At 37.6% G+C, this 14,461-nt stretch overlaps 1 protein-coding gene across 1 annotated transcript in view; it reads left to right on the forward strand.

Moving 5' to 3' along the window:
- Window positions 1–14,461, forward strand: part of npr2 (natriuretic peptide receptor 2) — a 108,952-nt gene that overhangs the window by 69,997 nt on the left and 24,494 nt on the right. The window contains exons 13-17 of the mRNA XM_052105133.1: window positions 2,233–2,392; window positions 2,536–2,691; window positions 4,291–4,459; window positions 9,075–9,221; window positions 12,864–12,987. Coding sequence (XP_051961093.1) covers window positions 2,233–2,392; window positions 2,536–2,691; window positions 4,291–4,459; window positions 9,075–9,221; window positions 12,864–12,987 — 756 coding nt within the window. The remainder of the gene's footprint in view (window positions 1–2,232; window positions 2,393–2,535; window positions 2,692–4,290; window positions 4,460–9,074; window positions 9,222–12,863; window positions 12,988–14,461) is intronic.

Below are 14,461 nucleotides of genomic sequence, written 5' to 3' on the forward strand. Positions count from 1 at the left end.
TGGCCTATCGCACCCAAGCCGTGCCCCCCCTTGCGGGTCCGAGCACACTCTACAAGAAGTGTTGTGTCCTCATGGGCACTGGCCATGGGCACCTCCCTATCAGACATATGCAGAGCAGTGGGTTGGGCAGCACCCAATACCTTTGCGAGATTTTACAATCTCAGGGTTGAGTCGGTTTCTTCCTGTGTTTTCTCAGGTCTGAGCCGGTAGAACTCGGTACACGCTGACAAACTGACCGGGTGGACCGCTTGCACATAGCGCCCTTTCCCTCCGCTGAGGTAATACAATGCGCCTTTACCCCAGGAGATCCCACAAACTCGGCTCCCTGGATGACTCCTCCCTAGCCCTTAGGTCCCACGAATTCAGTCCAAGACCAATGCGGGTACTCAATTTACCCTGTACTGGAATAGGTGCTCCACAGGACGGGCACCCATGTGGACTTTTCCCGTGGTACGGTCCCCTTGCGAGCGGACCTGCGTCTCCCTTGGGCAGTCCTCACGGACCCCCGGTCGCCGTGTTTGTAGCAACTCCTCCCTCCCAATGAGGTAGGATCTACCACCGTGCCATTTTCCACATGTGACCTAAAAGCCCATGTGATGTATTTCACTACTCTTTACCTCCCCTAGTCTGGGCAGGTGTCTTTCCCCCCTTAAAGAATAGGAAAACTGGGAAAGATCGCCTACCCTGAGTGCGTATGATAGCATTAATATGACCCCAGCCGCTTTAACTCTATGCGAGAAGCATAGATAGAGAAAAGGCGCGGCTGGCTTGGCCTGCTCCCATGCTTGGCACGTCGCCTTGTTCCCCCCTGTTGGGGGTAAAGAACCAGAAGGCTTTAGTGATTTTATGGGGCATTGGGGAAGGGAACAAGACGTTGTGTCCTCCCGGCCACATTGCTGAACGAGCCACTGTTGCAGCCGAACCTCATTGTCGGCTCCTCAGACAAATCCTGAATGAAACAGACGTATTTCCCTCCCTTTATACCCGTATGTCCGGGGGCAGGACTTGCAAATTCTGTCTGCCAATTTCTCATTGGCCTTTTCTCATAGATCAGAGATGCAAAAGGCTCTCAAGAGAGACCCCTAGTGTCGCTTTTTCGACAGAACGTCTCGTTCCCTCCATCAGTGAACGGAGGTTACATCCGTAACCTAGATGTTTTCTTTTATTCTTAAATTATTTCATATGTTATTCATTCAAATTACGAGGTCTTTTAAGTTGTGGTATTCAGAACATTTTATACTAAAAACATGAATGAACATGATTCAACTCAGTAAATATGGTATGCCTTTTAAAATAATTTTAAAACATAGGAAACACTGAGAAGTTGTGATAAAGCAGTGTTGGTTTTATTATTTATTTATTATAATCTTTGTCTTTGTTCTTTGTTTTTGTCTTAGTTCTTTGTCAAATGTGCTTGAGAGTCCAGGCACACAAAAGTATTTGGCATTCGCTTGTAAAATTGGCCTGCAATGGCAAAAAAAAAAAGTGAAACATCTTGTAATTGCAAGATATTTCTCTGCTTTCAAGTAAAAAAAAAATGTCTGAAAAAAAAACATTGTTTGTTGAAAATGTTGCTTATATGTCAGAAAGAAGATAGTAGGCAAAGGCTCTCCAATTTAAACAGAATATCAAGTAGTTATATGTCATCTTAAAGGATGTGCTTTGGCTTCTCTGCACCAAGTAATTTTCTTATTGTTGTAACATGCAAGGAAGTATAATGAAAGGAATGGTTCAACCAAAATTGAAAAGTCTGACATCACTTACTCTCATGTTGTTCCAAACCTATAAAAAGTTGTTAGGCAGTATGTAAGTCTCGGTCACCATTCACTTTCATTGTATGGAAAAAAGATGCATTGAAAGTGAATGGTGACTGAGGCTGTTTGTCCCTTACATTCAGCCTAACATCTCCTTTAATGTACAACGCAATAAAGAAAGTCATATGTGTTTGGTACAACATGAGGATGAGGTAATTATCGCAGAATTCAAAATTTTGGGTGAACGATCTCTATAAGAATGTCTATCAACCTAAAACCAAGTTAACAATGGAAGCCTCAAATGTAACATTATTTGTTTGTTTTATGTATTATGCAGGAGTATCCATGTATATTCATTATATTCTACACATTTTTTCAGAACAGTGTATTTTTTATTGATTCCTGGTATATTTTGCTCTATTTGCAACATAAACTTTGGGCAAATACATGATGTTCTGTTTAATGCTTGTGCTGCCAGGGAATGAATTATCTGCACAACAGTTACATTGGCTCCCATGGTAACCTGAAATCCTCCAATTGTGTGGTGGATAGCCGCTTCGTTTTGAAAATCACCGATTATGGTCTGGCAAGCTTCCGTTCATCTTGTGAAAATGAAGACTTGCATGCGCTGTATGCAAGTAAGAATATGCTATCACATTAAGATTTTTCATGTTAGATGGTTTTGACACATGAAACCTGATCAAAAATACACACTGTTTTGATAGACTTCTTTGTAAGTTCATATTAAGTCTCTAATGAAGGTGACAATTTGAATTTTCAGAAAAGCTATGGACAGCGCCAGAGTTGCTGATATATGACAGGCATCCGCCCCAAGGAACACTGAAAGGAGATGTGTACAGCTTTGGGATCATTCTCCAGGAGATCGCACTCAGGAATGGCCCATTTTATTTTGAAGGCATGAACCTCAGTCCTAAAGGTAAGAGGTTGTTTAGTTTAGATTTGTGTTTTTTGTTTTGTTTAGCTTTGTATATTTAGTTTTGCTTAGCTTAGCTTAGTTTTGTGTTTTGTTTAGCTTTGTATATTTAGTTTTGCTTAGCTAAGCTTTGTGTTTTGTTTTGTTTAGCTTTTTGTTGTGTTGTGTTTTTGACTTTTTCTGCCTAACTTAGCTTTGTATTTTGTTTAGCTTTTGTGTTTTATTTTATTTTGTTTAGATTTTTGTTGTGCTTTTGTTTAGTTTAGCTTTGTGTTTTGTTTTGCTTAGAATTGTGTATTTTGTTTTGTTTAGCATAGCTTTTGTTTAGTTTTGTGGTTATGTTTTTTTAGCTTCATGTTTTGTTTTGTTTTGCATTGTTTGTTTTGTTTTGTTTATCTTAGCTTTGTGTTTTGTTTAGTTTTGTGTGTTGTGTTTTTTGTATTGTTTTGTTTAGCTTTTTGTTGTGTTGTATTTTTTGTCTTGATTTATTTTGCCTAACTTAGATTTGTATTTTGTTTAGCTTTGTGTTTTGTTTTGTTTAGCTTTGTGTTGTTTTGTGCTTTTGTTTTGCTTAGCTTTGTGTTTTGTTTTGTTTAGCTTTGTGTTGTTTTGTGCTTTTGTTTTGCTTAGCTTTGTGTTTTGTTTTGTTTAGCTTTGTGTTGTTTTTTGTTTTGTATAGCTTAGCTTTGTGTTTTGTTTTGCTTAGCATTGTGTATTTTGTTTTGTTTAGCTTTGTGATAGTTTTGTTTAGCTTTGTGTTGCATTGTGTTTTTTATTTAGTTTATCTTAGCTTTGTTTTTTGTTTAGCAGTTTGTTTTGTTTTGTTTAGCTTAGTGTTGTTTTTGTTTTGTTTAGCTTAGCTTTGTGTTTTGTTTAGCTTAGCATAGCTTTGTGTTTTTTTAGCTTAGCTTTGTGTTTTGTGTAGCTTTGTGTTTTGTTTTGTTTAGCTTTGTGTTTTCTTTTGTATATCTTTGTGTTGTGCTTTTGTTTTGCTTAGCTTAGCTTAATCTTTGTGTTTTGTGTAGCTTTGTGTTTTGTTTTGTTTAGCTTTGTTTTGTGTTTTTGTTTTGTTTATCTTTGTGTTGTGCTTTTGTTTTTCTTAGCTTAGGTTTGTGTTTTGTTTAGCTTTGTGTTGGGTTTTTTGTTTTGTTTTGCTTTGTGCATTTTTTTTATTTGTTTAGCTTTGTGTTTGTTTTGTTTAGCTTTGTATTGTTTTGTTTTGCTTAGCTTAGCTTATCGTATCTTAGCTTTGTGCTTTTGTTTTGTTTAGCTTTTGTGTTTGTTTTGTTTAGCTTTGTATTGTTTTGTTTTGCTTAGCATATCTTAGCTTAGCTTTGTGTTTTTTGTTTTGTTTAGCTTTTGTGTTTGTTTTGTTTTGTTTAGCTTTGTATTGTTTTGCTTAGCTTAGCTTAGCTTTGTGTTTTGTTTTGTTAGATGCCTTGTTAGAAGTCTTTTCAATGTACTGTAAAAAATTGTAATGTGCAATTGTTATTTAAAAAATTAAACATTCATTGGTGTACCATTCTGACTTATAATATGTAAGATATATTGTATATCTTACATATTTATCTACATATAAAAGGAAAAATACGTGTGTTCCAGAGATCATCCAGAAGGTACGAAATGGTCAGAAACCATACTTCAGACCCACCACAGATAACACTCGGCACTGTGAGGAGCTGGCCATCTTAATGGAAGGCTGTTGGGCTGAAGACCCTGCAGATCGACCAGACTTCAGCCACATCAAAATTTTCATTGCTAAACTTAACAAGTAAGTAAAGCCCCTTTCTTCATAGTATAGTTGTTTGATGTTCTTACTTAATAGAATTCGCATATGTTTTCTATGTATAGCTATGCACTATGTATGTATGTGAATGAGCTTACCTGTTAGCTTAAAGTCAACATGAAATTATGTTCCGTTCCCATTATAGTTCTGTACTGTGACATATTTCTGAGTGAAACAGGATAACGAGAAACAAATGTTATTTTATTTTATTTATCAATTGATTGTGGGAAAAAGGGCTCTCTATATGAGAGAAGGTTAAAACAAGAGGGCTCGTTAGCAAATACAAAAATAAAACAACATCAGAACACTCAAACAAATGCAGCTCACTCATGTTTTTCTGAAATGTTTCATTTATTAATTTTTTCAACATGAATTTTCATTTACTTTATCAGTGAAAGCTGAAGACATGTTTGCTGTATTTGAAGACCTCTAAACCTCATATGGATTTCTTCTCACTCAAAATTATGAACTGCACGATTCAAGCAAATAAATGATCCACGATCCATCTGGAGATTTCAAAATTCGGCCAATGACATCTCTTGCAAATACAAATGCTTTTTTGGCAAAATGGATCATTCAGATTGTGATCTACAAGCAGCTTTTTGAAGCAGTATTGTGTCTGTGAACAGAATGCTGTATTTGTCTTGGAGTTGACAGCTCATTGATAAGCAGCTTGTATTGATGTGGGTAAAAGCTTCATGATTAATTCCTCAAAGGGTCACTCAAGTCAGGTTTGATAGATGTTGACAAAGACAAACTAATGCATGGTATGTAGATAGATAGATAGATAGATAGATAGATAGATAGATAGATAGATAGATAGATAGATAGATAGATAGATAGATAGATAGATAGATAGATAGATAGGCTATTCTGTTTTTCCCATTTCCATTATTACCAATGTTTAATTTAGTAGTAGTAGTAGTAGTAGTAGTAGTCCTTTATTGTCACATAGTCACAAGTACCAGTGAAATTGGCCATCGACCTGTCCATACAAACATACATATGACAAGAGGGTAGACAGGACAGGAAGACAGGGAATTAAAAAGAAATACAGCATGACATGAGGAGAGGTGAGGAGAAAAAGGCAGCCCCCAGACTATGCTCCTTAAGGAGTACAGTGTGGGAACAGGAAAAAAAATACCTCAGCAACATTAGCACATAATCAGTACACTTTTCAACATGAATAAGACTTGCAACAGGGGTGGGGATTGGGGGGTGGTGGTAGCCCAGCACAGGCAAGCAGCCATCCGGTCCTGCAGCCATTCTCGGCGCTGGTCACAGACCCACCTGTCAGACTGGGGGTACAAAGCGGCGAAGGTGAGGGATAGGGTATCGGGCGGATGATTGCATATCTGTTTATATATGTAATAGTTCATGTGTGCATAGGCCTGGAGAGTCGCTATGCCAGCATCTTAATCTAGGTGCCTCAGTCCGCAGGATTGTCATAGCGATACACAGCAAGTTGAGCCATGGAGACAACCTTGATCAGGTCCCAGACATAGTCAACAATCACCAGGTGTCTGGGGAATCGGGGAAGGAACGCAAGTGTGGCTCACTGCAGTGCTCTTCCGGGGGAGTTGTTGTTCCAACAGCGGCCTTGGCCAAGGCCAGTGCTGGTTGAGGGCGGCCGAAACAGATAAGATTGGGATTGTTTGGTCTTGAGGCAAGTAGCCGCATTCTAATTTACACGGCTATTCTCCTGGTCCATTTTGGTCTCTGAAACGATCCATTTGCCTTTGCAAAGCTGTGAGCTTCTCCATGATGTTATCCGTATTTTGGTTCATAGACCCAGTCTGAGTGCAGACAGCCCACTGCTTCAATCATGACGGGCAGCCTTGTGAGGCTTTGGACAGCTGTCACGTCTTCTTAATTCCTCGATAAACCAGGGCAATGCCTAATCCAATCAGCAGAAGACCTGTTATCATGGTACCGAATAGGTAGATATCTTCAACGTCCTCCACGGAAAGAGCCGCCAGACACACAACCCGCCACCTCTCCCACGCGTCCATCGTGTAGCCAGCTGCGAACGTTCCGGCAGGGCAGTCAGGTTCCCCCGAACCCAAGCTTCTCGTTGAGAAGATGGTGTCAGTTGCGTTGAGAGACCAATTGATCAAATCCATGATTTCTTAGTTTGGAGAGCAGTGCTGAGAGAGTCTCTCAAAGTATAATACAGTAGACTAGACGTGACGAGAGGAACAAAGCAGGGAAGGTAAGGGGAGGGAGAGGGTGAGAAAATGCAACCGCCTTCGTTGAGAGCCAAGAGAGAAATTAGAGTAAGAAATTAGTGATTTCTTCAAAAGTCGTTATCCTCATCTGAATCATTTTGCATGATTCCAAATTGAAACATTCACACAGTGAGAAGTGTGGCTCATTAGATGACTGCATTGCGGCCTGTCTGCATGACTGTACAGTACGTAGGATTGAGATGTGACCCCTGAATAAAGCGATATGATTCAGGAAACCAAACACCACCCAAACATGATTTAACCAGAATCTACCACATTTCATCAGAACCTCACTGCATTGAAGCACATGACTGCAGAACTGATTACATATACAATTAAAGGTACTGTTTCCTATTCTCATTACTCTTTAATCAGCCACATGGGTTTATCAACCAATCAATCAACCAATCAATCAACCAATCAATCAATAAGTCAGTCAGTCAGTCAGTAAGTCAGTCAGTCAGTCAGTCACTCAAACAAAGAAATAAAAAACAACAATGCTGCAATCTCTTCAGTTTAGCTTGATTAATTATTACTGGGCCATTTATGTAATTTCAAATAATATTTACATTTGTGTGTATGCACTATAATTGGGTAGTTGACATTGAATTTTAAGCAGTGTCCTGCTGTGTGACATGCTGTAATTAATTTTAAGCTATTTTACACAACATTTGTCCAGTTCTATAATCAAGCATGCAGTTTTTATGACCTCATATTAACTGATGGAATATTTGGTCCTTTATAAAATAATTTGTTACAATTCACAATACGTTTCCATTTGTTAACAACATTAGTTAACATGGACTGACAATGAACAATACTTTTACAGCATTTATTAATCTAGGTTAATGTTAATTTCAACATAATACTAATATATTTTTAAAACTACAAGTTGTATATGTTAACATTAGTTAATGCATTATGATCTAACATGTACGAACAATGAACAATTTTACTTGTATAAGCTAACATTAAACAAGATTATTAAATGCTGTAAAAATGCTGTACCTAATGCATTAACTAATTTTAGCAAATGGAACCTTACAATAAAGGGTTACCAAATATATTGTTACTCAGCAGGACCATTTAAAATGAACTAGTGAAGGCAAAAGATCAATAAAAGTTGTGAAAAAATTTATAAGAAGCAATAACAGGACCCAATATATATATTTTCCCTTATTGTACATACAATGGGGTTGAAAAGTCCACAAATTTGAGATAAGGGGCGCTATTTTAAGAGCGCTAGCATTAATAGCTGTGCTTTAAGTCATAAGCGCAAAGTCAATGGGCATGGCCATGAAGTTTTTGTATTTTCGTGCAAGCATGTGCTAAGTCTAGGCGCAAGTGGGTTTGGTGAAATTACATGTGCAAAGCACTATTGGGCTGGATAAGGTTCTTTGGTTATTTCACCAGCTGTGTCCTATTATATAGTCCATTCCCTGTCAAACACCAGTGATAAAAACAAAGACAGCACATTCATAGAAGTTGGTAGTGTAAATAGACTGTATGCAATGAATTAGAAGAATAGATATATGGACTTACATTATTTTGTGTATTAGCTGCGTTCTTGTTGAATGTCAGGCATATTTCTTTGACAGTGATCTGCTCCATTTATATGCAGGAACTGAGTTTAGACAAAAAAAAAACAGACATGCTATTGAAACGTCTTAGCGCAATGACCTATTTCTCAAGAAAATAGCAAATTGTGCTTTGCGTCACTTCATTAACATACCCACAGTTTGCGTGCATACACCCACAGATAGCGCAAACGCTCCCACCCATGCCCAGTTGTGCTTTGCGCTAGCATGAAAATTGCGCTTCGAATTAGCACTCTCACGAAAATTATATAAGATGTTGCACATGCTTTGCGTGCTCATGAAAATAGAGCCCTAAATATTTCAAATTTAAACCTGTAAATAAACAGAAAGCTAGTTAAAAAATATTTTAAATAAAGAAACTAATTAAATGCAATATAATGTGTGCTCTTTGTTCAATAGGTCAAATTTTCTTGCTTCCATTAAGGCAAACAAGATACTTTTTGAAAAATTATCAAAACATGCTGGATAACATGGATGATCAGCTTTTGCACAAACTCAGGGAGTCCATGCCAGCTTAAGTGCATTCTTTCATTAAATCAGAAGGGGGGCATAACACATTTCTTTTTTCTGAAATTCATGTTAACTTTTCAATTAAACTTTGCTTTTTTTATTCATAAAAACGTCATGAAATTTTTAGACCCCAGTGTTTTTAAAATTTGAAATTAAAATCCTGATAGTGAACAAGTTCAGGGACATGTTATTCAGAATGTCAACTACCCAATTACACATCAGATATTGAAGTAGGTGTCTGATGTCTTTTGGTTTGTGTTGCAGGGAAGGCAGCACCAGTATTCTCAATAACCTGTTGTCCAGAATGGAACAATATGCCAATAACCTGGAGAACTTGGTAGAGGAGAGAACTCAGGCGTACCTTGAGGAAAAGCGAAAAGCCGAAAACCTTCTTTACCAAATCCTTCCACAGTAAGTACAAAGTTGTATAATGTTTTCCCTCACCCTGCATGAAGTTTTCAAACTTAATTGGAGTTTGAGCACAAATAGCTAGTTCAACAGTTCTCTTATTACTTGATAACTGTTTCTTCATTACGACGTAACTTCAACCATATTAGTTCAACCATATCTTATCAAAAAATTATAATTGTTCTTTGAACATAATTTTTTAGATAATTATGGAGCTGGTGAGAAATCTAATCTGCGTCTTAAGATGAAACAGACAAGCTGACTAATTACACTGAAATTATCCTAGCTCTTTCATTCTTTACTTATTGATCTCTACAATTATTGAAAAAATATGATCACTTTTTGTCTGAGAGTGTGAGCTGAGAGGAACTCCCATATTACCATGTGCTTTCAGTGATTTCCGTTCTGTGTATACCTTGTTTTTTTTAGATAAAGATTTGTTAAATTAAGCTATTTTCTTCTTTAATCTGTACATTGTTTTTTGTGATTAACATTTTTTATTGATTCATACAGTAAACAAAGAAAAGAAAAACATATACTGTATACACAGAATCAACAGTTAACCCCCATCACTGATCCTCCCCCTCTCAATTCCCGACCCTCAACAAACACATAAGTATATACACACACACACAAACACACACATACACACACACATACACACACACACTTGTTGTGTTTCAATGTTTTATGGGGACTTTCCATAGACATAATGGTTTTTATACTGTACAAACTTTATATTCTATCCCCTAAACCTAACCCTACCCCTAAACCTGACCCTCACAGAAAACATTCTGCATTTTTACATTTTCAAAAAACATAATTTAGTATGATTTATAAGCTGTTTTCCTCATGGGGACCGACAAAATGTCCCCACAAGGTCAAAAATTTCGGGTTTTACTAACCTTATGGGGACATTTGGTACCCACAAAGTGATAAATACATTTACATTTATGCATTTGGCAGACGCTTTTATCCAAAGCGACTTACAGTGCAATTATTACAGGGACAATCCCCCCAGAACAACCTGAAGTTAAGTGCCTTGCTCAAGGACACAATGGTAGTGGCCGTGAGGTTAGAACCTGTGACCTTCTGATTAACAGCCCTGTGCTTTAGCCACTACGCCTACACACACACACACACACACACACACACACACACACACACACACACACACACACACACACACACACACACACACACACACACACACACACACACACACACACACACACACACACACACACACACACACACACACACACACACACACACACACACACACACACACACACACACACACACACACGTTGTGTTTCCATGTTTTATGGGGACTTTCCATAGACATAATGGTTTTTATACTGTACAAACTTTATATTCTATCCCCTAAACCTAACCCTCACAGAAAACTTTCTGCATTTTTACATTTTCAAAAAACATAATTTAGTATGATTTATAAGCTGTTTTCCTCATGGGGACCGACAAAATGTCCCCACAAGGTCAAAAATTTTGGGTTTTGCTATCCTTATGGGGACATTTGGTCCCCACAAAGTGATAAATACACGCTCACACACACACACACACACACACACACACACACACACACACACACACACACACACACACACACTTATAACAATACCTCTCTCTCCACTGCCCCTCCCCAAGAGCCCTCCAAGAATGCAAAAAAAGTCTTGTCTGTTGATCATGACACTGGTTAGAACACAATTTTTTATGTGTTTATTCTCAATATTGATGACCGCCCCATCACCTAAAATACAGATTCTGGGGCAAAATGAAATTTGAGTGCCCAATACGTCACACACAAAACTCTTCAAACACCACCAAAAAACATGGGTTGTGTCTCCATCTTTTGATTGGTATCACCAGCAGGTGGGTGTGTCTTTAATATCAAGCCTATACAATCTAGAGGGGGCCCAATAGAATCTATGTAAAATCTTCAATTGCATAAGGTGCACCCTTGCATCTCTAGATGCAGTCTTGATGTTTTTTAGAATCCTAGCCCACAATCCCTCATCCAATAGCAAGTTTAAATCTTTCTCCTATAATCTCTTGAGAGAAGCCGAAGCTCCGTCCCCCCGACCCTGAAATAGCAGGGAGTAACACACTGATGCCTCATGACCTTTCCCAAAAGCTGTAATCACCATTGCCAGAGTATCTGCCGTTTTAGGGGGTGTATGCTACTCCCAAAAATAGTACAGAGCAGGTGGCGCAGCTGTAAATACCTAAAAAACTGAGATCTGGGAATCCCAAAATGTTGAACCAAATTTTCAAAGGTTCTCAACACTACACTCTCATATAGGTCACCGAGCCTAATTACCTCCCTCACAATCCACTCTGACCAGCAGAAAGGGGACTTATTAATACATAATTTTGGGTTCAGCCATATGCTCGAGGCAACATTTACATAAATGTTAGAATTAAATGCACTGGACACTTTAGTCCATACCGAGTGCAAATGCAAGATAACGGGGTGTAACTTACATTCTCTGGTTAGTTAAATAGAAGGCTTTGTAATGGTGAAATATGGGCAAGAGTTTTCAGTTCAACACAAAACCATGGAGGGGCTCGCTCAGGTGGAAATGACCAATGAGCCAAATGTCTGAGACCAAAGGCATAATAATAAAACTAAATCTTGGATAGGCCTAGCCCACATTTGACAATCGGCCTATGTAACTTACTGAAATGTAAACTGGGACGTTTACCATTCCAAATGAAGGACTTCATAATGTTATCAAATAGCTTGAAATAATAGAGAGGGACATCTATAGGGAGAGATTGTAGCAGGTAGTTTAATTTGGGAATACAATTAATTTTAATAACATTAACCTTCCCAATAATAGATAAATGTAATGAAGCCGCCCTGCCCACATCGCTCAAAAACCTTTTTATTAAAGGGTCAGAATTTACTCTAACTAAATCACTCAGATTTGCTGGGAATAAAATACCCAAATACTTAATGCCCTGTTTGGGACACTGGAAGGTGCCTTGGCTAAAAAGCTGCTACTGGGCAGTACACTGTCAGAGCCAAAGCTTCGAAATTAGACCAATGAACTCTGTATTCCGAGAACTTAATAATTGTGTGGAGGCAAGGCATAGTTCTAGTAGGGTCGGAGACAAATAATAAAATATCATCTGCATAAAGCAAAAGCTTATGCGCCATACCTCCCGCCACCACCCCTGGAAAATCATCTTCCTTTCTTATCGCGGCTGCTAAGTTTCCAGGGCAAGACAGAACAATAATGGTAAATTCCAGAGTAAAAATTAGTTTGTACCACTGCTACGGGTGTCTATAAAGTAACTTAATCCAACCAATAAAATATTCCTGAACCTGTATATTTCCAAAATCTTTAAAAGATAATCGCATTCTACCAAATCAAATGACTTTTCGGCTTCAACTGAGATGGCAGCGACCAGAGTCTGATCATTCGCAACTGACCACATGATATTGATGAAACACCTAATGTTCTCAGAAGAGTTGCGACCCCGAATAAACCCCACCTGATCTATAATCCGTGTTAAACTAATTGATTGTTTGCAACTGCATGTCTGCTATTGTGTTTGGACTTGTGTATGGAAAATTATTTTACGGTTCAGCTCACTGTTCACTAATACTCTCTGCAGTTCAGTAGCAGAGCAGCTCAAGCGAGGGGAGACGGTACAGGCCGAAGCCTTTGACAACGTCACCATCTATTTCAGTGACATAGTGGGATTCACATCAATGTCTGCTGAGAGCACACCATTACAGGTTTGCAAATGATTTTTTGAAGATACAAAGATCTGTGTGAATATTTGTAATGCAATTAAGTGTTAGAAAATAAGAAATGAAATAATACATTCGGGGAGGCTTAAAACAAGTGCAGAAATGTACCAAAACAACAAAACAAAAGACACTTATAGACATTGTCTAAAATTCATTCACAGAGAAAATTCAATCAGAAAGGATTGCATCAGTAACATCTGACATGCTGTGGTATGACCGAACATTAGTTAGCACAATGGATAGCATTAACTAACAGGGAACAGTACTTTTACATAATTTATTAAACTTGGTTAATGTTAATTTCTGCACATACTACATTTTTATATAATAATATATAATAACTGGTTACACTTTACAATAAGGTTGTATTTGTTAACATTAGTTAACATGAACTAACAATGAATATTCCATTCCAAATTGTGTGAAAAGGGGACCCCCCTCCCCACCCACTGTTTCAAAAGTGAGTAAGTGAAAAAAAAACATGATTCTAGCGTGATAAAATCACTTACTAACCTTTTCTGTGTAAAGTTACAGCCAATTTTACAACTTCTTTGCCATGAAGACAATGTCAACAAACCATAAAAACCTTAAATGAGTGTAAAAATGACTATTTAAACAACTTTACAGTTTTTTGTGGTAGTCAATATTATGTGACAAATGCTATCGATTGCTCTGTTGAACTTGTATTAAACCCAATAGTGAATGTTAAATACATTTACATTTAGTCATTAGCAGAATACAGCTTATCATGATTCAGATTTTGTTATATATCTGTGGTTAGAGTGAACAAAACCATATTTAGTATGCAACTACCCTACACCTGTAATTTCTTAAGGTAATGCAAGGACTATGCATCATTGTTATTGTAAGCATCATATTTGACTTTTATAATATCAGCCAAAGATATAGACTGCAGAAAAAGATAAATGCATCCATCTCTTCACATTCACATGTAGTTTGACGTGACACCCACTTTTTATGCCCCAAGTTATGCCCCAAAAGTGTTTCTTAATTGCACTGATGCTCATGTAAAATACATTCAATTACAAAGGAAACTCATGGAAAGAAGGTTTTAGTTTTGTTTATATGTGTAAAGACCGTTCACAACCTTCATTTCTCATGTAATGAATCACGTTTGATCAGTAAACAGCACTCAAGTTTATGGACAAACACGCTCAGCCAACAGAACAATTGTGCATCTCTCAGACAGCATTTCAGGACTGCATCTGACACAAGAGGTTTGCTGTCGTACCTATTCTCATGAAAAGAACAACATCAATGATTTACGTTTAGGCCAGAAGTTCTCAACCTTGGGGATGCAAAAGACAGATCGGATCAAAAGAGATTTCTATGATCTTCTTTTTTGTATTTTTTAAAAGGTTTTTTTGTGCATAATTTTTATAGCAGTACGCTAGACCCAAAGACTATATTAAAGTGCTTTAAATACATCATAAAATGT

Source organism: Xyrauchen texanus, chromosome 3 (genome assembly GCF_025860055.1).
Source record: "Xyrauchen texanus isolate HMW12.3.18 chromosome 3, RBS_HiC_50CHRs, whole genome shotgun sequence".
Lineage (NCBI taxonomy): Eukaryota > Metazoa > Chordata > Actinopteri > Cypriniformes > Catostomidae > Xyrauchen > Xyrauchen texanus.